At 46.6% G+C, this 26,164-nt stretch overlaps 1 protein-coding gene across 1 annotated transcript in view; it reads left to right on the top strand.

The window, feature by feature from the left end:
• The first annotated feature begins 5,050 nt into the window (after positions 1 to 5,050).
• The window catches only part of LOC128854348 (uncharacterized), a 62,688-nt gene continuing 41,574 nt past the window's right edge, over positions 5,051 to 26,164 (top strand). The window contains exons 1-6 of the mRNA XM_054086803.1: positions 5,051 to 5,222; positions 5,317 to 5,522; positions 6,601 to 6,647; positions 7,372 to 7,448; positions 11,461 to 11,541; positions 12,300 to 12,404. Coding sequence (XP_053942778.1) covers positions 5,051 to 5,222; positions 5,317 to 5,522; positions 6,601 to 6,647; positions 7,372 to 7,448; positions 11,461 to 11,541; positions 12,300 to 12,404 — 688 coding nt within the window. The remainder of the gene's footprint in view (positions 5,223 to 5,316; positions 5,523 to 6,600; positions 6,648 to 7,371; positions 7,449 to 11,460; positions 11,542 to 12,299; positions 12,405 to 26,164) is intronic.

Here is a 26,164-nt window from a genome sequence, read left to right as displayed (position 1 = left end):
ATTCTGGGAGCCTCCTGAGGCTCTCTGCAGGGCCCCAGGGGATTCTGGGAGGCTCCTGCGGCTTTCTACAGGGCCCCAGGGGATTGTGGGAGGCTCCTAGGGCTCTCTACAGGGCCCCAGGGGATTCTGGGAGGCTCCTAGGGATCTCTACGAGGCCCCAAGTAATTCTGGGAGGCTCCTGGGGCTCTCTACAAGGCCCCAGCGGATTCTGAGAGGCTCCTGGGGCTCTCTACAAGGCCCCAGCGGATTCTGAGAAGCTCCTGGGGCTCTCTACAGGGCCCCAGGGGATTCTGGGAGGGTCCTAGGGCTCTCTACAGGGCCCCAGGGGATTCTGGGAGGCTCCTGGGGCTCTCTACACAGCCCCAGGGGATTCTGGGAGCCTCCTGAGGCTCTCTGCAGGGCCCCAGGGGATTCTGGGAGACTCCTGCGGCTTTCTACAGGGCCCCAGGGGATTGTGGGAGGCTCCTAGGGCTCTCTACAGGGCCCCAGGGGATTCTGGGAGGCTCCTAGGGATCTCTACGAGGCCCCAAGTAATTCTGGGAGGCTCCTGGGGCTCTCTACAAGGCCCCAGCGGATTCTGAGAGGCTCCTGGGGCTCTCTACAGGGCCCCAGGGGATTCTGGGAGCCTCCAGGCTTCATGGGATTCTGGGAGGCTCCTGGGGCTCTCTACACGGCTTCAGGAGATTCTGGGAGGCTCCTGGGGCTATTTACAGGGCTCCAGGGGATTCCGGGAGGCTCTTTGGGCTTTCTACAGGGTCCCAGGGGATTCCGGGAGGCTCTTCGAGCTATCTACATGGTCCCAGGGGATTCTCGGAGGCTCCTGGGGCTCTCTACATAGCCCCAGGGGATTCTGGGAGGCTCCTGGGGCTTTCTACAGGGCTTCAGGGGATTCTGGGAGGCTCCTGTGGCTCTCTACATAGCCCCAGGGGATTCTGGGAGGCTCCTGGGGCTCTCTACATGTCTCCAGGGGATTCTGGGAGGCTCCTGGGGCTTTCTGCGGGCCTCCAGGGGATTCTGGGAGGCTCCTGGGGCTCTCTACAGGGCTCCAGGGGATTCTGGGAGGCTCCTGGGGCTCTCTACAGGGCCCCAGGGGATTCTGCGAGGCTCCTGGGGCTCTCTACACGGCCCCAGGGGATTCTGGGAGCCTCCTGGGGCTCTCTGCAGGGCCCCAGGGGATTCTGGGAGGCTCCTGCGGCTTTCTACAGGGCCCCAGGGGATTGTGGGAGGCTCCTGGGGGTCTCTACAGGGCCCCAGGGGATTCTGGGAGGTTCCTGGGGCTATTTACAGGGCTCCAGGGGATTCTGGGAGGCTCCTGGGGCTCTCTACGGGGCTCCAGGGGAGTCTGGGAGGCTCCTGGGGCTCTCTATAGTGCCCCAGGATATTCTGGGAGCCTCCTGGGTCTCTCTACAGGGCCCCAGGAGATTCTGGGAGGCTCCTGGGGCTCTGTACAGTGCCCCAGAGGATTCTGGGAGGCTCCTGGGGCTCTCTACAGGGCACCAGGGGATTCTGGGAGCCTCCTGGGGCTCTCTACAGGGCCCCAGGGGATTCTGGGAGGCTCCTGGGGCTCTCTACACGTCCTCAGGGGATTGTGGGAGGCTCCTGGGTCTCTCTATAGGGCTCCAGGGTCTTCTGGGAGGCTCCTGGGGCTCTCTACATGTCTCCAGGGGATTCTGGGAGGCTCCTGGGGCTCTCTACAGGGCCCCAGGGGATTCTGGGAGGCTCCTGGGGGTCTCTACAAGGCCCCTGGGGATTCTGGGAGGCTCCTGGGGCTCTCTACAGGGGTTCAGGGGACTGTGGGAGAATCCTGGGGCCCTCTACAGGGCTCCAGGGGATTCTGGGAGACTCCTGGGGCCCTCTACAGGGCCCCAGGGGATTCTGGGAGGCTCCTGGGGCTCTCTACAGGGCCTCAGGGGATTCTGAGGCTTCTGGGGCTCTCTACAGGGCTCCAGGGGACTCTGGGAGGCTCCTGGGGCTCTCTACAGGGCTCCAGGGGATTCTGGGAGGCTCCTGGGGCTATCTACACAGCCCCAGGTAATTCTGGGAGGCTCCTGGGGCTCTCTACAAGGCCCCAGGGGATTCTGGGAGCCTCCTGGGGCTCTCTACAGGGCCCCAGGAGATTCTGGAGCCTCCTGGGGCTATCTACACGGCCCCAGGGGATTCTGGGCAGCTCCTGGGGCTCTCTACAGGGCTCCAGGGGATTCTGGGAGCCTCCTGGGGCTTTCTACAGGGCTCCAGGGGATTGTGGGAGCCTCCTGGGGCTCTCTACAGGTCTCTCGGGGATTCTGGAAGACTCCTGGGGCTCTCTACAGGGCTCCCGGGGATTCTGGGAGGCTCCTGGGGCTCTCTACAGGACCCTGGGTGTCCTAGGAATCCTTAAAGGGGTCTCATGGGTCTCTCAAGTTGTCCTGAGGGTCTTAGATGTGTCCTAGAAGACAGTAAATTTGTCCCAGGCGGCTCTAGATGGATCCTGAGGGTCCTAGACAGGTGTTGGAAAGCATTAATGGCGTGCCAGGGGTCTCTACATTTGTCCTGGGGGTCCTAGAGGGGACCAGAGGGTCTTAGATGGTTCCTAGAAGGCACTAAAGAGGTCCTCGGTGGTTCTAGAGTGTTCTTTGTGGTCCTAGAGGTGTCCTGGAAGGCCTTAAGGTGGTCCCAGAGGGCACTAAAGGAGTTCTGGAAGGCACTGAAGGGGTCCCATGGACCTCCAGAGGGGTACAGAGGGTCTTAGATGGGTCCTAGAAGGCACAAAAAGAGGTACCAGGGGGCTCTAGAGGGGTCCTTGGGGGCCTAGAGTGGTCCTGGAAGGCCTTCAAATGGTCCCAGTAGGCTCGAGAGGGGTCCTGGGAGTCCTAGGGGGATCCTGTGGGGCTCTAGAAGGATCGTAAGGGTCTTAAAGAGGTCCTGGAAGGCCTTGAAGGGGTCACATGGACCTCTAGAGGAGTCCACAGGGTCTTAGATGGGTCCTAGAAGACACGAAAGAGGTCTCAGAGGGCTCTAGAGGGGCCCTGGGGGTCCTAGAGGAGTCCTGGGAGGCCTTAAAGGGGTTGCATTAGGCTCTAAAGGGGTCCTGGAACACCTTAAACAGGTCCCACCACCCCCCAGTACTCTCATTCAGTAAGTCAACTGAACTCAACACCACCTACCATACATAGTTTTAGACAGTGTATACGAATAGTTTCTTCTTCCTGCTCTTGAGAAAACACCATATAAACAGTAGATAACGCAGCGTCAACCAAATCATCCTAATTTATGTGGTTGCAGTTTCCCTCAAAAAACTGACAGATGCGTGCAGTAGGATCTCCCCATACAAACACCACACTTACCCATACTCTGTAATTCCGTTATTTGTTACCCTTTCTAATAACTTGCCCAGCACAGTTTACTGACTCTCCCTAGAAAGCATTTTTAAAACTGGTCTCATATTTACCTCCCTGGAGTCCACAGTGCTGATGTAGATTAGGCAAAAAAAAAAAAAAAAAAAAAAAAAAAATCCTAGCAATATAGGCAAGCTAACAGTTTCCTTGGGTATTTCTTTAAACAGTTCTGGGCAAACATAATTTTCAACTGCTTCTGACAAAAAACGCAAATTAAACAAAACAGCTCTGGGAAAACTAGTAACAGCTATTGCTAAAACTTCATTGGAAATCTCATTTAGGCTGAGCCTAAATCCTTTGTGCCTCAATATATATAAAAAAACCCAAAACAAAACAAAAAAACAAACCAATCCCTACCCCTAATAATAAGACAAGGACAAAGAAAGACGTCATTGACTGCAAACATTTGTGGTAACATTTCTCTGAACTGGCCATATTCCAAACCAATTTTACTCTAAGACTAAAAAGAAAGCCCACAACCAAAATCATTACCTGACACTCACAGAAGAAACGATGCCAGAAGGCTCAAATGCACCATGAAGAAAAGCACACGACTGCAAATCCAATCCCAGCAAAGAAAGGAAGACTTCTGTGGCCACTTATTTCACTTCATGCTCTGGCGACAGGTGAGACTCAGCCTCTCAAGCAAAAGCCTTTTTAAGGGGCAAAGTCTTCACCTTTACCTAATTGCTGACCACAGACTTAACCAACCCAACTATTACCTTCAGAGGCTTTTGAAGAAGACCCACCCTTTTAATAGCAAAACCAGCATCCCACTTAGGATGGGTAATAAGAAATTACTCCTAAATATAAAATGGTGGTAGCTTACTGAAAGTTCAATGTATGACAGCCAGGCTTGTTTTAAATTATATAAAATTATCTACGTTATTGAGCCACTAAATGTCAATTATCCTTGTTAAAAAACTGTACAGATTAAAAGATTCCTCCCATGTTCAGCCGCTGAGATACAGTGCTTTGAAGCATATCGATAACAGTTACATGCCATATGCTTTGCATAAGCATATTCCCATCTATCACTTAGATAGAACTGAACTTTTATTAAACTTCTTTGATCTGTCTTATACAGCAGCAAATTCACAGAGACGACTCCTTCTCAGCTGCCAAACGAGCAGCAAACTCCGAAGGGCGGGTTCCACTGTTTCTCGTGGATCCTCCTCTTGCCATTTTCCCAGCACTCATCCCATACAGCCATGTCTTATGTGGGTCATGAGGCTAAAACTCAAGTCCGATAAAGCTGTCATAGAGAATCTCAAAATAAAAGCAGACATAAGAAGAAAGGTTGTGAAGCGCCGCCCTCCGCTGCCCGCCCGCTCCCCGCCCCGCCCCGCCGAGCCCGGCTAGCCCGGCCCTGTGCGCCCCCTGAACCGCCGAGGAGCATAGCCGTGCCGACTCGAGCCCAGAGAAGCCACGGGGAGTCGGACTGAGCCGAGCAGATCCGAGCCGATCTCTGAAAACCGGTCAGCCCCTGCTCAGGCTCCTCTCGTCTCTCCCGGCTCCCGCGCTGCAGTACCGCTCTGCGGCCGCGGCACGGCAGCACTGAGTCCCCGCCCCATTCAATCCCGAGCACAAGGATCCCAGCCAATGGGAGCGCTCGCTTCAGAGCCCACCCGCTGGGCGCTCTGTCGGCGCTGATTGGCTGGTGCTCAATGAACGCCATGCTGTTCAGCCAATGGGATCGCTCCCTGCAGGGCCCGTCCCATCGGCGGCTGCCGGCACTGAGCGGAGCCGAACGCAATCGTAAGGAAGAGAGCCGCAACCGGAGGAGCCACTGCGCATGCGTCGTGTACATCATGGCGGCACCCGGGAAAGTCACTGCGCATGCGTTTCGTACAGCATGGCGGCGCCCTGGAAAGCCATTGCGCGTGCGTTCCGTACAGCATGGCGGCGCCTGGGAAAGTCACTGCGCATGCGTTCCGTACAGCATGGCGGCACCCAGGAAAGGCACTGCGCATGCGCTCCGTACAGCATGGCGGCTCCAAGGAAAGGCACTGCGCATGCGCTCCGTACAGCATGGTGGCGCCCGGGAAAGCCACTGCGCATGCGTTCCGTACAGCATGGCGGCGCCTGATTTTTGACCGCAGCGCGGCTCAGCCAATGGGAGCGCTCTCTGCAGGGCCCGTCGCATTGGTAATTGGCCGGCACTGAGCGGAGCCGAACGCAGCCGAGCCGAGCGGGGCCTCACAGGGCTGTCAGGCGACAACAGGGGACGCGGACACCCCGGGCGGGGACAGGGGGGCTTCGGGAGGGGAGACTGGGCGGGGCAGGGGGGCACTGGGAGGGGACACACACGGGGCGCTGTCCTTCTCCCAGCCCCAGCCTGCATCCCAGTGGACGCAGCCGGAGGCGGGCGGGATGGGCGGAAGGGCAGAGCCGAGCCCTTCCGAACGGAGTGGCGGGGCGGATCCGAGGCGATCATTGAAATGCGCCGCCTGCCCGCGCCGCGCCGCGCCTCTCCCGGCTAGCCCGGCCCTGTGCACCCCCCGACCCCCCTCCGCCTGCAGTACCGCTCCGCGGCCGCGGCCCGGCAGCACTGAGCCCCCTCCCCATTCATTCCCGATCACGGGGGTCCCGGCCAATGGGAGCGCTCGCTGCAGGCCGGCGCGATACGCCCCCCGCGCTCTGCCAGCCGTGATGAGCTAAAGGTCTCTGAGTGACGTGAGGCTCAGCCAAGGGGATGGGTAATTGGGGTGGGAGAAAGGGGAAAGGCGTAGCTTTGTAAGCAGGGTGAACCCATTTTTCTTCTTCACAGCACACGAAATGCTGTTGGCCCTCCTGGACAGGCAATGCCCCTTCTGGGAAATGAATTAGAGACTTGTGTCCAGTGGTAAAGATTGAGACGTCCCTTGTGTTTCAGAAGAGCATTTTGCACTGAGGGTTCTGGAGGAATTAAGTGTTCGCACCCTGTGCAACAAGTTGGAAGATCAGAATTTGCACCTGGCATTTCAGCTGGCAAAGTGCAGGATGGATGTGTTTTACAATGGAATCAGCCAGTGGATTCAAAGCCTCATAATCAGTGAGAAGGGAGTCTAGGAACTGTCAGATTTGTAAGAGAAGACTGCCCTGAAGTGGCAGTTTACTGGGGGATAAGTTTTACTCCTTTTGGTACCTTATTCTGGTGTAAAATTGTTATGCTATTCTCTGTTCTAATGAGAGGCAAAACATGGAATAAGTGGTTTGTGAGAATACTGCTGCTTTCTGTATACAGGACATGGTGCAAGCCCTGGACAATGAAGACCTGAAAACCTTTGCCAGGTAAAGGATTTGTGGGGATAAACCTGCAGAGAGCAGCTGGGCAGCCATGGGCATTGAGCAAAGCGATGAGCACTGTAGCAACAACTTCTAAACAGGTGAGAGAAGCAGAGCACAGAGCAAGAGAGAAGTGGAATGCAGGGGTAGCATCAACTGCGTGGTTAAAACAGGGCTCATACGTATGAGAAGAGATCCCACAAGGTGGTGTCTTCCAGTGTTGTAGTTCTGTGAGAGCTGGCATCCTGTCTTCATGTGAATTCAATGAGAAGACAGGTCTGTCAGGTGAGGAATGGGTAAGCACGGAGTTATTTGGTACTGGTACAACATGAGGCACCTTGTGGAATTTCCAAAGGAAGATTCCTGCTCTTGATTTTCCTCTGGAGATAATTACAGTTCTTTGTGTGGTTCTGTAGAGGTTCATTTAAATTGCTTGCTGGGTTCATTAGGTGCTCCATGGCAAGAGGCAAGAGAGTTAATGAAAGCTCTGATAATGCTGCTTGGCAACGCTCTGTACAAGAACACAGCTGTGAAATGAGGGAGCATAAGGTCCAAGAACAGCATGCAGTGGCAGTTGTACCCTCACTGGACAGCCTAGACAGTGAAAGTATATCAGAGGTAGTGGAAGGACAGTTGACTTGCACGTGTCTGGTATGGGGCTCTCTCTCACTTTTCTGCTAGTTTTTCCGCTTGCCCATTTCTTTAACTCTTGAACCTTTTTATCCTCTAGGATCATGAGCTACCTCAGAAATATGAGCTCTTCTCTAGAAGATGCTTTTTTCAGCTTCCCTGGACATGAAGAACAGGGTAAGGGCAGCGACTGAGTTGTGGGTTCCAAAGGTACTTCTCAGAGATCACAGTAGAAGACTAATTCAGTGAATTTTAGGTTAAGAGAGGGCGTGTATGTTTGCTAACAGTGCAAATGTATAATTACTTTTTCCCATTTATGCTATATCTTACTCTCACATCAATTTTTGTGCTGAGGTGATCAACTGACGTTTCTCCAGTTTAGAAAAGCCGTTTCTTCTCCCTCTATTCATCTGTAAGAGGGAAGTCAAGGAACTTTGGTCCCCACAGACCCTTTGTACCGATACATTAAGTGACCAAAAGATATTTTGGGTCATTATACTAATAAAATGCGCTAATGTGGGAAGGTGAGAAAAATTCTATACCGTGAGTCCTGTGATCTCCAGCCTCTGGGCAGGCATTAGGATCATAGAATCATAGAATGACTAGGTTAGAAGGGACCCACTGGGTCATCGAGTACAACCATTCCTAACACCCCCTAAAGCTTACCCCTCAGCACCTCGTCCACCCGTCCCTTAAACAGCTCCAGGGAAGTTGACTCAACCACCTCCCTGGGCAGCCTATTCCAGTGCCCAATGACCCTTTCTGTGAAAATTTTTTTCCTGATGTCAAGCTGGAACCTCCCCTGATGGAGCTTGAGACCATTCCCCCTTGTCCTGTCCCCTGTCACTTGGGAGAAAAGGCCAACTCCCTCCTCTCCACAACCTCCTTTCAGGTAGTTGGAGAGAGCAATAACATCTCCCCGCAGCGTCCTCTTCTCCAGGCTAAATAACCCCAGCTCTGTCAGCTGCTCCTAATAAGACTTGTTCTCCCGCCCCTCACCAGCTTCGTTGCTTTTCTCTGGACACGCTCCAGAGCCTCAACATCCTTCTTGTGGTGAGGGGCCCAGAACTGAACACAGTTCTCAAGGTGTGATCTCACCAGTGCTGAGTACAGAGGGAGAATAACCTCCCTGGACCTGCTGGTCATGCCATTTCTGATCCAAGCCAAGGTGCCATTTGCCTTCTTGGCCACCTGGGCACATTGCTGGCTCATGTTCAGTCGGCTGTCAACCAACACCCCCAGGTCTTTCTCCACCAGGCAGCTTTCTAGCCAGACTTCTCCTAGTCTGTAGCACTGCATAGGGTTGTTATGTCCCAAGTGCAGGACCCGGCATTTGGCCTTGTTAAACCTCATGCTATTGGTCTCAGCCCAGCGGTCCAGCCTGTTCAGATCCCTTTGCAGAGCCTCCATCATATCCACGCTTCCACCCAGCTTAGTGTCATCTGCAAACTTGCTAAGGGTGCACTCAATACCTTCATCCAGGGCATTGATAAAGACATTGAACAGAGCTGGACCCAGTACCGAGCCCTGGGGAACCCCACTTGTAACTGGCCTCCATCTGGAGTTAACTGCATTTACCACCACTCTCTGGGCCCGGCCACCCAACCAGTTTTCAACCCAGGAGAGTGTGCACCTGTTCAGTCCAGCATTTTTGCTGCTCAATACAGTATTTCCTTGTGGCAGCACGTACATTGCAGTCATCCAGCCCTGAAGAGCTGCTGCCTCCATTAGCATCAAAAGCTCCCCCCCTGTTTCCATCAGGTTTGGATCTCCAGTTGGCTTATCTGACTGAATTGGAGGTGGAGGGCCTAGTAGCAGCTTCTCCCCTTGCCAAGACTCTGTGGGAGGTCAAGCAAGATTTGAATGATCTGTAGCGACTTTAAGACCTTGTTAATCCAAGTAACAAATCCTAGTCTGTATTACAGTTCCTGTTTCCCTACAGTGGAAAGGATATAAGATTACCAAATGGGAGCAGAGGAGCTGTCTCTCATCCTTGATGCCTTGCTAAAACACACAGACAAATGTCTGCTTTTGAGCTGCAGGTCATTAAAAAGAAGTCACCAGAAGGTCAATAAGATGACCAAAGTGCTTGATTAATCCACATATGTAGACTTGCTTCCTTCTTTCTCTCAGAAAGTACTTGCACAAACAGGATTTTGGTGCCTCATGAAATCATTTGTTAGAGCTTTCTGTTCACCACAGAAGCTTTCTGGGGGAATTGTTGTGGTACAGCCAAGATCTGCGATCTTGGGGAGCATTGAACCAGCAAGAGAAAGAGGCAACTGTTTCTCTTTGCGTATACTGGTTTGTAGCAGTAAATAAAAGCAGCCTTCCAGTACCTGAAGGGGGCCTACAAGGAAGCCGGGGAGGGACTGTTTACAAAGGCTTGTAGTGATAGGACTAGGGGCAATAGGTATAAACCCAGATTTAGACTAGACATAAGGAAGAATTTCTGGCCCAGGTTGCCCAGGGAAGTTGTGGCTGCCCTTTCCCTGGAGGTGTTCAAGGCCAGGTTGGATGGGGCTTGGGCAGCCTCACCTAGTGGGAGGTGTTCCTGGCCATGGCAGGGGGGTTGCAACTGGATGGGCTTTGAGGTTGCTTCCAACCCAAACCATTCCATGATCTACTTATTTTGGTGGTTCCATGTTTTCTGAGCTTGCTTCCGGAAACAAACACTTCGGTTTGTTCCCTTTGCAACTTCACCTTGAGACAATTTAGGTACGTAGTGACATTTTGAAGGGACTTTAAGGAAATGGAAGGATATCTCTGTGCCTTGTAGTTCCAGGTTATATTTGTAAAAGGCAGGGTAGAAGGCAGTAGTAAATAAAACCTGTCAATTTTTTCATTGTAGCAGTTTTCCAATGCAAACAATTCTTTGTTTTATATTAAAACAAAGATATGCATACGGAATTTTTCTAGAGTAATGAGTACTCTTCAGTTATAAGTAAACATCTTTAAGTTTCAAAATGTTTTGGATCTTTTTCTTCCCCACAATCTCAAAGAACATAAATGAAAAGACATGAGTTTTGCACAGATTTCTTTTTGTGCTCTGTTAATAGTTCCTTGAAAAGGAGAGAACAAATAAAAAGAGGAGTGGTGCAACCATTGTTTTCATTCTACTTCTGAAGTACTTACTGTTGATAGCTCTTCTTCTAGTGGTCTATGGAATCTTGTGGCAGCACGGCACTGTCTGGAGTAGCTGGGAAGTCCCCTCACATTTGGAAGGATGTTGTTTCGCCGAGGCTGCTGATAAGAGTGATGGAGTGCAGGGTCATTTAATTTGGAGAAAGGTCAGAGGGCTCTTGGTTTTTTTTCAGTTGCTTCAACTTATGCCTCTCTTAAAAGAAGGGGAAAAGGCCTTTCTCAATATTCAGTGTAAAATTGAGCTTCTCTTGGAGAGCATCAAGCACTGCCGTGGCTGGGAAGAAGGAAACTATAGTTGAGTTTCTTGAAAAGGAACCTCTTTGGTTTATGTGTGTAGCTCTGAGTTATGAAGTGAGCTGGGTGGTTTCTACCGATTCTGTCTTCCTCCCAGTGTGTTAACAAAGCCAGATAATGTTTCTGATGGTGTTGTTTGCAGTTACTGAGGCTGCCCTTGGCTGTGCTCATTATCTGATTAATCCTTGCCTCTTATACATACACAGCTAGATGGAGTGCTTTAAATGCTGGTAGAAGAAAAGGTGTAATCAAAATACCCAGTGAGGATTTCATTACTGTGTCAACACAATGAAATGTGCTGACAACTCTGTTCTTCTGTCAGATTCTTTGCAGGTTTTCACACTCAGTCCTTGAATACAGTCCTGTTACCTAAGCCTATTGAGCCACCACTGGTGAACATAAACATAATGACTATCCATTGAATTCTGCTACACCATAGCAAGTGCACTGTATCAGGAGACAGGGTATCTCACAGCAAAAAAGATTCATGCTGAGTTATAGGACCTTATTTTTGCCTTGGCAAGAGGTACATACATGGATGTAACTTAGTGGACTGACCAGTAGGTCAGGCAGATAATTATTTTGAGATGGTCCTTATGGTTGTAATACTCAACTAAAATGCACCCACCCTTTGGGCTTTTTTCAGATGTGGATTACCGTTCCATAGCTGAGACATGTCTTGAATTTAGCTGCCGTAGCTCTTGGTAGCTTCCTGCCCTTGAACCCTGACATTGGCTTCTCTGTGTTGCAGGTGAAACTGAGTTGGCGGATGGGAATGACCAGGTGAAGAATTTGCTCCCAAACCAGGACCACTATGCATCACAGCTCCTGGGTGAGAGTGTTTTGTGTACTGCTCGGTCACATATATGTACATTCACAAGTTCCCACGTTGGAGATGTTTTTATTTTCCTGTTGAAGAAATACCCACACACAGGTGAAAGTTGAAAGAGGATTTCATTCTGAATTCCCAGCCTGAGCCTCTGAGCATCGCTGGCTCCTCTTGGAGAGAATGGGACCTAATGATGTTGGACACTTACTGAAGACAGAGCTAAGATATCAGAAGCTGGACACTGAAATTAAGGCGGCTTTTGAAAATGATATAGTGGAAGTCAGGATTGCCTTTGCAAGGCAGAGATTTCCCGATAGTCCCGGTTCTACCTCCAGAAATGTTTTTTTGAAGGTTTTGGGGTTAAATGCTGTGCTTTTTGTCCCTCACAGGACATGAAGGTTCCCAGGAAGCTGTTTTTACACCACTCCTAAAAGATCATAGTGAATTCCTGGCTAAGTAGCCGGAAGTAGGTGATTCTATAACCTTGTTCTCAGACGTGAGAGGAGAGAATATCATACCAATTGTGCTCCTAGGAAAGAAATAAAAGCCTGAAGTGAAGAAAAAGGTTTTTAATTTATATTCAAAATCAAAGTCTTTCTTTCCAGAACTAAAAAACTAAAACCAACTAAAGAAGAAAATGCTTGTTAGTATTTTTCCATTGTGCATGAAGTATTGGAGTCATGGATGACATGGTGTGTACCCCTAAGTGCCGGAATTACGTTTGATCTGCTCTTATCAGCTGCTTTTTATGTTCTCTGCAGCTCAGTTTGGGAAGTGGGAAGATTCAAAAGTGTCACCTACTGGAGTGAAATCCAGAAAATATGGCAAACAAGCAGGCTTGCTTTTGGAAGTTCCATCCACAGAAGGTGAGTCCCTGACCTGAATGAAATTGATGCTTGCACTTCCTTTAACTCCCTAGAACTTATCCATGAGTGTATTGTGTTTCTACCCCAGGTAAAAGGTAGACTCACCACAGAGCAACAAAGATAAAACTGTGACTTCCCCTTCCAAAGAAATTGGGCGACTCTAATAATAGCACATTAAAGAAATTACTTGGTACTGAGTTCTGGAAGCCATCTTTATGCTTGTTTATTTATTCCTTGATGAAACATTTAGGTTTTTGAGTTGTTGCAGAAACCTGAAATAGTAAATGCCTTATTTCTGTGACAAAAGAATAGTCCCAGTGAGCTAGTTTATCAGTGAATGAGTTTGAAGCCAGGTATGTGCTTAAGAACTCTGCCAAGTGAAGCCTTGGTCCTTGCAGACAGTGGGTTGCGTGGTGAATCACAGAGACTGACAGAGGGACAAGCTGGAGCCCTGGCTTGGTTCATATTTAACTCAGTATTTTTACTTCTGGAACTGTTGAAATATTTGATTAACATGTCCTTAGTACTTTCATCTCAACTTTTACCTGACCAGCTTCAAAAAATAACTCTGTAACTCCTCAGGTGGGCCCAGTAATAACTCTGTAACTCCATGGGATGGGCTCAGTCCCATCTTTCATGTATATGTTGAATCAGCAGCCCTGCTGATTTGCTGTGCTAAGGACTTGTCTGTATATATGCAGCAGAATGAGAAACTTATTAAAACTGCATATAAAGATTTAGATAATCTTTCAAAAGCTATAGGTGAAGCTTTCTTCTTCAAGGTTCCTCTTAAATGAGGCTGTAAAATGTAATCACTGACAGCACAAATTTCTCTATACAACACCCAGTGGTACATTGATCTTGGGTAAATTCACAGGCAAAATTAAAAGTTACAACACTTGGTTTTATTCAGCTCTCTTTTTGCTGAAAATATTTTGAATGAAACAAAAATATCTACAAAATGTATTTTTTAACAGTGCCTCCCCAAAAAACAAGAGGGCCGTCAGGACTTTTCAGTAAAGTTACTGTTAAGATTCCCCAGAGCAGTGGTGGCTACCCCATCCCTGGAGGTGTTCAAAGCTGGGTTGGATGGGACTTCGAGCAACCTGATGCAGTGAGAGGTGTCCCTGCCCATGGTAGGGGGTTGGAACTGGATGAGTTTTAAGGTTCCTTCCAACCCAAAGCATTCTGTGACTCCCTGCCTGCTGGTGATTGTACAGTGAGATCCACCTCTGTCTGAGTGAGAACTGTATGACAATCTTGGATGTATTCAGCTGTTCATGTGGTGGGAAAGCAGTATTCATATTTTCTACAAAGAACATGTTCAAGCGAATAGTTCTGTCACCCGGTAATTCAAATTCCTATTCCTGGCTTTGGAAGTAAAAGCAGCAACCAATTTCTATTAAGAAGTAAGGAGGAAATCTGTGGTTGTGTAGACACTATATTCCTCCACTTCAAATCCATCCGATATAATACCTCTTTTATGTGTGTCGTTTGTTCTGAATTATTTTAATGCATACTTGGGATCCAGCAGGAGCATTTCTTTTCTAAGAGATTTACAGAAGTACTAAAATGTAACATTTTAATACAGGCACAGCCACCATAGATCATGTTACTGACTTGCTGCGTCGTTGACTACAGTTAGAGGAAGCATGAAGCAAGGGAGCTGCAAAATGAGTTTGTGCTCATACTAGAGAGATGCAAAAGTGATGTCTGTTTTGCATTTGTGGAGATCTAAAACTTGTGAAGACAGAGCATTTTGATAAAGTAGCATCAGAAATAACAGTTACTTCAGTGGGAAGTCTCTGTTTTCTCTTGAACTCATGGAATTTGGTCTTGGAAGAAGGCTGAGAAGATGAAAATCAGATGAAGGGAGTAGTTATCTCTGCTAGCTTTTTCTCGGAAAGAAAACAGATAATCCAGAAAGAGCAGCAGGTAAACAAAATGACTTCATAAATGAAACAGGTCTAGATCTTATGTTAAAGTAAGTCAGATGTCCAGTCCAGCTATTAGAAGAACTGGAAGGAACTTGAACTGAGGAAAAGGAAGTATGTTTTTCCTTGTTACCTTTTAGTGATGGGCAGCATTAGACCCTGAAAAAGAGAGACCTGGAAAGCCTCTTCCGTCCACAAAAAGCAACCGACTTTGATTCCCAGTCTTCCCTTGCCCGTCTGTCAGCCAGTGGAAGTTCTGACAAATCAAAGCCCAAAACAGCAGAAAATATGCACTGTTCTCAGTGAGAAATCTGCTGCAGCCCATCACTCCTACATCTCTGAGCAACATGGCAAACAACTCAATATTTTATTGTTCCAAGATCATACCAAGTGTATACCTGTGGTATTCTTCTTGGAAGAAAAGCGACTAATAACCCTATTTCTTGGAACAGACTTGCCAAGCCAAACATAGATAAAGTGAAGGACATAGCATTAGAAAAGCTGGTGGTTTCCAGGTGCGCAGGTCTTGCTAAATTCTACTGAAGAGCTATTGTGCGTAGGTCTGACAGGTTGGCCTTTGTAAATGGTGCCAGGGAAGGTACTAGCTGATAACTGGGTTGTGGTCAACAAAGAAGTCAACGTGCTGTACAGGTCAAAGGCCTCTTGTAACGCTGGAGGTTGAGGTCAGCCACTTTTTTGGCAGATATAAAGAAACAGTGCTTTCGAAAGCAGCTTGCCTGAAGCACCAAGCTCTTTAAGGTCCACAGACTGAGCTATACCACAATGTTAGGAGGCAGGAAGGGTGAATTACCACAGTCCTATGTGTAGATCCTGGGCTAAGAGCTTGTGGGAAAAGGGCCAGGTAATGAGTATGCTCACAAAGGATAACAGGAGAGAACAGAGGGAAGAGTGGGTGTTTGTGGTTTGGGTCTACATTACAACACTGTTGTAGAAGTTAGAAATAGAGACTATAAAAAGACACGGTCCTTTGTGGAATTGGATTTACTCCATTTACATGAAATTTTGATATATTTTGCTCTAGGTGAGGTCAGAACCTGTGGGGTTTTTTTTGGCCTTGTCAGAGAAGCCAGAGTAATTTTTTTCTCTTCTAGCGAAAGAAGTGTGTTATATGCTAGGTAAACAGTCCTTGAACTCTCTCCTGGAGATGAAATGTTAAATTTGAGACGTAAATGTTATTTGATCTATAGTAAGTCCATCGGTAAATGTCTGCCATCAATGACTTACCACTCTAAGGATTTTTCCTGCAGCACAATCTGTGCTTTGTAGGTCAGCAGTAACTAAGGACGAGGAATACTTTGTAGTGGTATAAATCCTATGCTTACCTTGGCTTCTCCACCCTCTCTCAGCAAACTGCAGCTCTAAAAGTCTTAGCTAAACTCAGAAAGGAACTATTTGTGCAGCAGAATAGCACCCCTTGGGTTTTATTCTTTTATGTTTTCTTCCCACCATGTTCACCTTCTGCACTGGAAGGAAACTTGAACTGGGTTGTGTAGATCCTGGACTCAAGGAGAAACTCACCTTGTGGAAGAGTTTAACCTCGGCAACAAGCAAGCTGGATCCAGCCGCTCTCTGAACAGGAGGCAGTGCAGCCAAGCGGCTCCTTCCTCTTCCAGTTACTGTTCATACTTTCTTGGGTGGTACTGAGGGGGAGCAGGGCACAGTTCTCCCACACCTCAGTTGACCTGACCTGGTGTGCAGCTTGTAAAGAAACCTTGGTTACAGATGGCCAGCTGGGAACTAGGAGGAGATTTGTCTTGATAACATTCTGTCTGTTCAGGACGTAATGAACTTTCCTCCCAAGTATCTTGTACCTGGCTATTCCAGACAGAAATACAGAGTAAGTCAATCATAGAATCGTTAAGGTTGGAAAAGACCTCTAAGATCATGAAGTCCAACTATCAACGTAATACCATGTCCCAAAGCGCCACGTCTACATGGTTTTTGAACCCTCCCAGGGATGGGGACTCCACGACTGCCCTGGGCAGCCTCTGCCAGTGCTTCACCACTCTGTCAGTAAAGAAATTTTTCCTAACGTCCAGTCTAAACGTCCCCTGGCACATATTGAGGCCAGGTTTAGTCAGGCCCAATCTAGCAGATCTGACTTAATTCCCCTGGCAATTTAAAGTAAAGTTAATTTTAGCCACAATGAAGAGACTGGTTCCAGCCGGGTCTGTGCTGCTCCCAGCACGGCAAAGGGCTGGAGTGAATTAAGACAGAAAGAGCTCTATACATTTCCCAGAATGATTGACCTGGACCTGTGAAATGAAATTGAAACACAGCAGTTCTGTGCTTCTGGGCACACCTGAGGACTTGCATGTGTAAATAAGGGAAGTTGCTGCAAGTAGCTGAATCTGTTCACATTTGTGCTTTGGGAGTCTGTTGGACCTTGGCGGAGGTCCAAGTTGTTTTCTGCAAGGTTTTACTGTGATCTTTCTGCCTCGTGGCGTAGTTTGCCATTGCTTTGGTTCTTGCCCTTGTTCAGGTCTGCGTGATCTTGCCTAACATTTCTTGTCTTAATATGGCAGTACTTGCAAACTGCAAATCTCCTTTCACAAAACAGCCTTTGCTTTTTTTCTTAGGGAAAGGAGAAAGATACAGGGAACCAGTGCTGTAGGCGTCTTTAAAAATAACTGTATGAGTAGTTTTCTTCCTCTTTCGGTCACATAACCACAGTACTTCTGCACGGCTGCTTTCTCCCCCCAGCCCTCCCTGCGGGCAGGTAGCAGAACCAAGCTCAGAATCAGTCAGATGCAAAGCACTACTATGAGGGGAACCTGGACATCAACCCTCCACTTTCCCGACTCTCTGGCACCACTTTTGCCCCCAGGAGAAGTAAAGAAAGCTTCTTCAGGTTGCTGGGCTTTCTGCCTTGGGAGAATTGCCTACACTTCATCTTGTGGATCTTAGCTACTCTCTTACTCAACATATTCTGGTTTTCATTTGTGCAGAATTTCTGATGCCCTGCTGAGCTGTTTCACATAGTCTATGTCTGTTTTTCTTTCCTCCCTCTGTCTATCTTTCTGCCCATCCTTATGGCTACCATGCCTCTGCTAAGTTCATTTCTTTACTCTGTTTGGAATTCACAGATCAGAACTGCTGCTTTTTAAGTGCACACTCTTTTATTTGTGGGCCACTCAGACTACCTCTCTCCCTCCTTTGTTCTGTATTTTCCTAATTCAGTTCTATTTTTCAGCTTCTTATTGTAGTTACCTTAGTTGCTGCATGATCCTTTCTGGTGTTTAAAATCTCTGAACCAGGAGCACCAGTTTGGTGTGATAAAATTGATGTTCGGCACTCCCTTCCTAAGCCTCTTACTGTAACACAGGAGGCAGACAGTGAAGTGTTTGAGCCGTTTCGTCTTGTTTATTTCCCTGCTTAGTGCACAGAGCCTTCACATCTACAAGTTGCACTGATGACGGGTTCTTCTGTGCTGCTGGAACTTCACCTGCATGACAAGGAGGGACCAGATTGATGTCAGAGCCTGAGGCAGCAGTGGTACGTGAAGCTGAGCGGATCTGCTGGTACCAGCACATTCTCTTTACTCAGGTTCAGGCTGGTGCCACCAATTTTTCTTCTGGTTTTGCACCAAATTATTTGTTTTACTACATAGTTAAAACAAAGGTCTTGCAGCTGAGGGGCACCCGTTAATGGGAGCCTTCTCAAAGGAATGGCTTTGAGCTGTGTCTCCATTCTGTTCCTGTCACTGGAAGGCCAGAAGAGACAGTTACAGGGGAGTTTATTTACCACTGGGACCACGTGATGTGCTCTCACATAATGCAGCCTTAACAGATGTCCAATGTGCTTAGGGAAAAGGGGAGCTGAGCTAAGTGACAGGTTTTGGAGGAAGAAAGACAAGTTTCTGATCTAGAAAATTAATTCTTGCTTGGAAGTGTATTTTCCTTTCAGCTAGGGATTCTTCTACATGTTTTGATCTTTTCACAAAGACAGATACTGTGTATTTTCTTCCTATTAAATAGCTCATGTAGCAGCCTAATCCTGCAAATCCTTTGTTTAGGACAGACACACGGATATTGTCCTCGTGCAAGATTTTCAAAGCTCTGCTGTGGAAATTTTTGCCACCCAACTGCAGATCTGTGGCAGGCCTTCACAGTTTTCTAGTCTCTTCTTGAACTCACAAAATATCATACAGCAGTGCTTCATGTGAGGCTGAGCAGAGATTCCAGAGGGATTCTGAAAGCCTTAGTGCTACCCATGGAAGAAAATGGGAATGGATTCTGGGCACATAAAACAAACTGATGTACTGGTCTAAATAAGGCCAGCAGCTGAGATTATTGCAGCAGTGTAGGAAGCAGAGTGTGTAGGCATCACTTCTCCATTGGGAAGCCTGGTCTACGATGTTGAAGCAGTCTTATGGGGCTTCAGCCCTGGCAAACTGGTAACATAGGAATTTCTGCTTTAGAGGCTAAGCTTGGACAGAACAATGTGGTTTTTCTTGTAGTTTCTCACAGCCTCAAAAGTTGTCTGTTTTCCAATTTTATGAGAGTGGTGGCTGGAGAAGTATGGAGACTATGTAGGGCTGGAGCAGGGGGGCAGAACAGAACTGCTGAATGACTGAAGAATTCATGGGCTGGGAAAATAAGTAATGCAATCACTTCCAATATTTTTATTGTTGAGATTGTTTCAGGTTAGGGTATTTCTTGCCTGGCAAGTGACTGATAAAGAACCTTTCGCTTTTCCCATTGAGAAGGGAATGAGATTGGGCCAAATGGTTAGTAATCTAACAGTGGGGTTCCACTACTGTGCACAAACAAACGGGATGGTTACTCTTCATTGGGGTGAAATCTGGCAGAGCAGAGGCTTGACAATTGTTGAGTTGTGTGTGAAGCTTCAAGGCCATGCTATTTCTATCATAGTTGTTATAAAATCACTATTTTTCTTTGTGTTTAAAGAAGGATTGGTGAAGTTGAACAGACCTCAGGTACCCGGACATCATGTGGGTTTGTTAACTTGAAGGTATGAGATTTCATAGTTGTCAAACTCGCTTCACTGGGCAGAGAAATCTGTTACCTTTTTTACTATTTCTTATCTTTTCTGTCTATTTTACACTTAAGTGCATGTTCCTTATCCTGAAGAATACCTGTCATGTTCGTCTTAGATGATCTTGGGAACAAAGAAAGGCTTCTACTTTGTGTCTGTAAGTCTTGCAGCTGCACATACTCTGGTTCTGTGCTTGCAGGCATCTTCAGCAGGGCTGCCTTCCTGCAGGGAGTTAAACACATACCCCACAGAATTGGAGGCTGTATTTGCTTATTTGCCCACCTCTGCAGCATTTGTACATCTTGTTACCTTCCTACTGATGACTGGGAAAAGGCTTCGGCATCCTGCTTCCCTCCTCCTTGTTTGTAGAGAAAAGCCTGTCTTTCTTCAGTTCATGAAATCTTAGGAAGAAATGTTTTCCTGTGTGGGTGGGGAGGCCCTGGCCCAGGTTGCACAGAGAAGTTGCGTCTGCCCCATCCCTGGAGGTCTTCAAGGCCAGGTTGGATGGGGCTTGGGGCACCTTGATCCAGTGGGAGGTGTCCCTGGGGTTGGAAGTGCATGGACTTTAAGGTCCCTTCCAACCCAAATCATTCCATGATTCACAGAGATCGCGTTGGAGGTCTTGCTATCATTCTGCTTTTCAAGAAAAAGCACAATGTTTTGTCTCATATGTTTTAGATTTCTGCTTGAAATCCTTATGAAACACAGGAGAGAAGGAATTAGTCTTCCAGTCTTTTCCAAAAGAATTGTTGCCTGTTGCAGTTCATTTTCCAGTTGAAGTGGCGTTAGTTAAAAAATGAGTTAGTATTTCAGAGTAGATAAAATAAATAAAAGACATTGTTCTAAACTGAGGTTTTTCTTGCTTTGCTGTACAAGTCTGCTAGAAAAGTCATGTTTGGCTTTAAATCCAGTCTGCTATGTTGCTCTGGCTGGGCTGGTGAGCTTTCTGCCTGAAATTCCTAGCAAAACTCTGCAAGAATTTAGCAGCACCAAAAGTTGATTCCAGTTGCGGTTTGTTTTCTAAATAGCATGTGAGCATTTAAATGATGCCAAATGAGCTTTGAAGATAGCATCTCACATGTAGCAAATGGGAGCTCACGTTGCTGTGGTAATTGTGGTTTGCCCAGAGAATCTGCTGGGTAGACAAGGGCTGGGGGGAAAATACCTTCACATCTAGCATTTCTGCAGTTGTGTTTCATTTATGGCTTCTAATTTTCACCTCCAAATTAAAACTCTTCTTTTAGCTTGAAAATAAACTTTATAATGTGGAGTTGAAGAAAACTGAATTACAGTCTGAGCAAGAAATCGAGTGTCATTATGAATGCAAACTACATCATGTTTTCTGGTGCTGCTACCTGAAATTCGATTGATGGTGTGATTATGGGGTGTGCAGTGCTGCCAGAAGAGATCTGTTCCCAGAAGGTCTTTCCCACTGGTGGGTCTGGACTTGTTTTTCAACCTTTGCTAAACGATGTTTTGGAAAAAGGTCATGAGCTGACCTAGTTAAAGCAAGTGTAATAATGCATGACTGAGGAGAGTGTGGTTGTCCTCTGCGGAAAAACTCTACTATCAGAAGAAATTAGTGCAACCAGCTCAACAGTGTCTGAGACTTTTTGTCAGAGGATGGGGCTGGAACAAATCATTGGGGTCTCTGTAAATCAGGTTGCCCAAGAAATTCCTGAAACCACTATGTCAAGGCCCAAGTGTAGCACCACAATCATACTCTGTGACTGCAGAATTGCCCCTCTCCTTCTGGCTTACATATAACTTAATTTATTTTGCTACGTTACAGATCTGCAGCAAGGCCCTTGAGAACTTGTTACCATCAAGAGTGGCCAGCCCAAAGCTTTTTGTGTGGTGCTGCACCGGCGGTAATCTCTTGAATTACAAGAATAAATGGGCTGAGAGTTGGGTGTGTCTTTCTATCATTGCTGCGATCATTTCTATAATCAGTGAGTGTTGACACTGTAGTGAGAACAGCAGTTGTCTACAAATGTTTGCAGGAGAAGATTGATTTCTGTATTTTCCTTCCTCATCTAGTGGAGATAAATGTGTGCCAGCAGTGTTGTGGTGTCTGCTGAAGGAGGGTCCTCACACGAGAGCTAGTGCTGTAAGGAAAGGTAATAAGTTTTTGCTGTATAACTTACTACAGTTTTTGTTTCGAAGTGTGACCCCTGCCTATGAGACAGTGAAGGCACTCTCCACTTTATAGCTCACAAGTATTCACTGCGTCCTTCCAAACTTCACTGAAATCTCAACATTGAATTGCTCTCCAACAATTCTTTAGCTGTTGCATCATATTATGTGGTTAAAAATGTAATACTGAGAATTTCTAGTTGTTAATCATTTGAGAGTGGATGAGTATCCTAGATGAGGTCTACAAAACTGATTTACAAGGAAGGCCTTTTCCTATAATCATCAATGAAAAGTCTGCGTACGACACTTAGATATTACATGTGATTCTTCTGCTACTGCCAAAATCAGCTTTGTACTTGAGCATAAGAAAAATTCATACTAGTGACATGTAAGAACTTCAGCTCTTACAGAGTTATGGTAGAAGGTAGTTGTTATTTGTTGTTATTTGTTATTTGTTACCATCCTGAAGCTTGACTACCCCCAAGATAAATTGCTCATACCTCTGACTTGTTCAAAATCTGTGTTAAGGAGTGCAATATAAAAAAAAAATCCACTGTCAAACTCTAGTATGAAGTCTTCTTATGAATAAATCTTTGAGCAACATACTAACAGGACCAAGAGACCTCATGGCAGAGAAACTAGTACAATTTGCCTGCCTACATAGCTCTTTATGTGCTGCATTGCACAGTAGTTTTCACCGTCTTTATACTCTCCCATTGTCCTTTGCTGAAGAGTAATGCTTTGCCTTAAGCCAACTCTCCCTTTTCATCTTGCTTGCCTCTTGACCAGAATGCAGGAATTACCTGGTAACACAGCAGGTGAAAGGCGAAAGGTGTTTGGCTTTTTGGAGGTGGCGGGGGGAGGTGGTGACAGCTAGTTTGAACTAGAGAAAACTGTGCAAAGAAGCTGTAGTTAAAAGAAAAAAGGAGGTTGAGGAAAGCTGTAAGGTTCAACATAATCAGCAGGGACAACTGACCTGTCTAGTCTGGCTGAGGCTGGAGCAAGAAAGCACAGATCTGTGTTCAAGAAAAAATTCTCAGTTTATGAGCTAGGAAATTAACCCTTGGCATGCTTGTTGACATAGTTGTAGGCAGGAAAGAAACAGCCTGCTTGAAGGTATATTAACTTACGGTTCAAAATCTGCTTCACTCTTTTGCATATCTTTGATTTATGGATATTTGTTAACTGAGGGAGAGCAGTGTTTGTTCCTGTTGAGGCTGGAGAACTGACTAAAGGAATATGCAAGTAAGAACTGAGTGGAGGAATTGCATTTTCTATTTATTGTTTACTACAGGAGTATTTCTCATGGTCCATGGCTACGGTTCCTACATGTTTTCTCACCCCTTAAATGATAATCATAATTATGGTATGCATGTGGTACTAAGATGCCTAAGCAAGGTTGAAGGCTCCTTGTGATATAGACTGTGCAAGACTAATTTGAGATGGTGAAGGGTCTGAACAACAAGTTTTATGACGATCAGCTGAGGGACCTGGGTCTTTTTAGCCTGGAGAAGAGGATGCTGAGGGGAGACCTCATGGCTCTCTGCAGCTCCCAGAAAGGAGGTTGCAGCGAGGTGGGGGTCAGCCTCTTCTCCCAAGTAAGAAGTGGTAGGGCGAGAAGAAATGGCCTCAGGTTGGGCCAGGGGAGGCTTAGATTGGATAATAGGAAAAAATTCTTTACTGAAAGAGTATTGAAGCAATGGCAAAGGCTGCCCAGGGCAGTGATGGAGTCACCATCCATTTTGTGAGGGGTTAAAAAACTGTGTAGATGTGGCACTTTAGGATATGGTTTAGTAGGCACGCTGGTGTTGGGCTCACTGTTGGACTGGATGATCTTAGAGGTCTTTTCCAGCCTTAATGATTCTGTGATTGTATAATTGAAAAAGCAATGCATGGGCCTTTCCAGAAAAGTAAATTATCTCCCTTCAAAGTTTAAGTGAATGACTACCACATATTTTACTTGGGAAGTACTGGAACATGAAGATGCCATGCCATGCCATGGTATGGTGAATATTTTTAACCTGCTCACAATTTGGATACAAAACAGATTAAATGAAATAAATGATGCAGCAGTAAGTGTGAGAATGATATTGCGACTTTATCCCCTTATGAGGTTCGAGGGAGGAGGATACCTGTGTGCGCATTTGAGTTGTTTCAGCTTGGAACTGCATTGTAGCACCTTCTTTTCAATTCTCATTGTGAATAGCCTATATGTTGTTTGAGTACAGCAATGTTCTCTGCGTTTATCGGGTTAAATGAGGCCTGGTTTTGAGGAGAGTTCCACTTTCGCTTGCAGATCCTCATGCTTTAGTTAGAGGTTAGTGGAAGATGGTTATACTGGACTGAAAGGTCCTATCTGCTATTTCCTGCATGTGCTGTTATGCTATGACCTATGTAATTCTCAGACTTCCTAGTTCTAACAAACATTATTCATGCCATTGAGCAAATGTAGGATTCATTCTTTCCATGCCTATGGCTTGTTTGTCCGTTTTGCCTTAATTGGTTTTAGATATTTTGCAATATTGGAAATTCTCTATGATTTAGAAACACTGAATCTGTTTTTAGGCATCTGTGGGCTTTGCCCTTCTTGGCAATGATGTTAATCTTCTTAACTGGTATTTTCAGTTGCTTTGCAGACCTCTGATTTGGACTTTCTGCTCAGGCCTTGATACAGTAAAATAGGTTGCAAACTATATCTTGTCCTCTCAATGTTGGCTTGGTGGGTCTAAGGCAGCTGAACTACAGAGCTGTTAGGCTGTACACGAGAGACAACCTCTGAAGAGGGCTTTGAATTACAGCAACATGTGAAATGCAAAGGAGCATTTGTTGGCAACTCTTGTTAAAAGCGAAACTGAACCCACAGGTAGGAGAGCAGACTGTGTCAGAATCATTTGTTGGGTTTGAGATTTTTGCTCCAGACCATCAGTTATTGTGGGTTTGGTTGTTTTTTCTGTTTTCCTATTACGGATCTTCTAGGTGAAGAAGACTTTTTTTTCCTAAAATGATGATACGTGTGGGAAATGTGATGCTCAATTCCTCCCTACTCACCTTTGCACAAAGGTTTTCCAGGTGTTGACATACGTTTTCCAGGTATTATAAGCAACAGAGTTCTTCTGCTGTTCTCTCGAGCATAAGTTGATGCTAAAATGGATGCTTCATTTTTTAAATTTTCCTCTCAAAATTTCCTTTTTTCTTTTTCCTCTGCTGTTGAGTTTCTTCCAGCTTGCATCACTTTCTTTCCTCCTGATTCCTTTGTTTAACTCTTCCTCAATTGGCTTAAAGACATCCATCTGTCAGAGTTCTCTTTGATACTGGTGAGGATGCACTCATCAGCCAAAGACTGAATGGTTTCTGATATGGCAAAAGAACGTTCCTGAAAAATAATGAACAAGCCAGATTAGCTTTCGGTGCTACAGCTCTAGCCCTGTCACTTGGCCTTGAAATCCTGGAGAAGTCCTCTTCTGTAGGTCTGTGACTTTATCAGTCTCTTTTGCTGTGTTGTGAAATTCTGTGAATGTGATTCCATGAGTACGTTTCTGCTTCGCATTAGCAGCGGAGTGATCTGTTTACTGTGAATGTAGGCAGAGGATCTGAGAAACATGCAAGTAACAAAGGGAGGTCAGAAACAAAACTGCTGCCAAAGCTGGCAGAGTGTAGAGGACAGTGCTCTCCTGTTCTTCCAGACTGATATGTTTTATGATGTGATGACTATCAGGAGTTAGAGCACGAGAAGAGGAATTTCTTTCTGTAAGAATTTGTTGTAGATTAGGTCTTTGACCAGCAGGAGAAAACAAACTGCCTTTTCTGTAGATGATTTTGCAGAGCAACCACTGCATTTCTGGGTGCTTTTACAGTCTCCTATGTTCTATGAGTAAACATCCTGTCTAATCACTTTTTCCACAAGTTTTGTCCAGAAAATTTATTTTGGTTTTGAAGTCAAACAAACATAGCTTGGGGGGCCTGATTGACTAGAAGCTCGATGTGAGCTGTCAACGTGTGCTTGCAGCCTGGGCCAACTGTATCATGGCCTCCATCAAAACAAGTGGGGCCAGCAGGTCGAGGGAAGTGATTCTGCCCCTCTATTCCTCTTTTGTGAGACCTCATCTCGGATATTGTGTCCAGTTCTGGAATCCTCAACATAAGAAGGAGATGGAGCTGTTGGATTGGGTCCAGAGTAGGCTACAAGGATGATCAGAGGGCTGGAGCACCTCCTGTATGAGGACAGGCTGAGAGAGTTGGGGTTTTTCAGCCTGGAGAAGAGAGGGTCCGAGGAGAACTTATAATGACTTTCCAGTACTTGGAGAGCACTACAAGAAAGCTGGAGAAGGACTGTTTACAAAGGCTTGTAGTGATAGAATTAGGGGCAATGGGTATAAACTGGGGAGGGGCAGATATAGGCTAGACATAATGAGGAAATTCTTCACTATGAGAGTGGTGAGGCTCTGGCACAGGTTGCCCAGAGAAGTGGTGGCTGCCCCAACCCTTGGAGGAACATGATCCGGTGGGAGGTGTCCCTGCCCATGGCAGGGGTTGGAACTGGATGGGCTTTAAGGTCCCTTCCTGAAACTGTTCTATGATTCTATGATCTTTCCTGATTCTGTGCAGTAACTGTCCCCACATAGTGCAAAAACTCTCTTCTCTTTCCTCCTTCTGTTTATATTTGAACACATT

The sequence above is a fragment of the Cuculus canorus genome, chromosome 23, assembly GCF_017976375.1.
Source record: "Cuculus canorus isolate bCucCan1 chromosome 23, bCucCan1.pri, whole genome shotgun sequence".
In the NCBI taxonomy this organism is placed as follows: Eukaryota; Metazoa; Chordata; class Aves; order Cuculiformes; family Cuculidae; genus Cuculus; species Cuculus canorus.
Note: the sequence above shows the minus strand (reverse complement) of the source record. Positions and strands in the feature narration are given on the sequence as shown.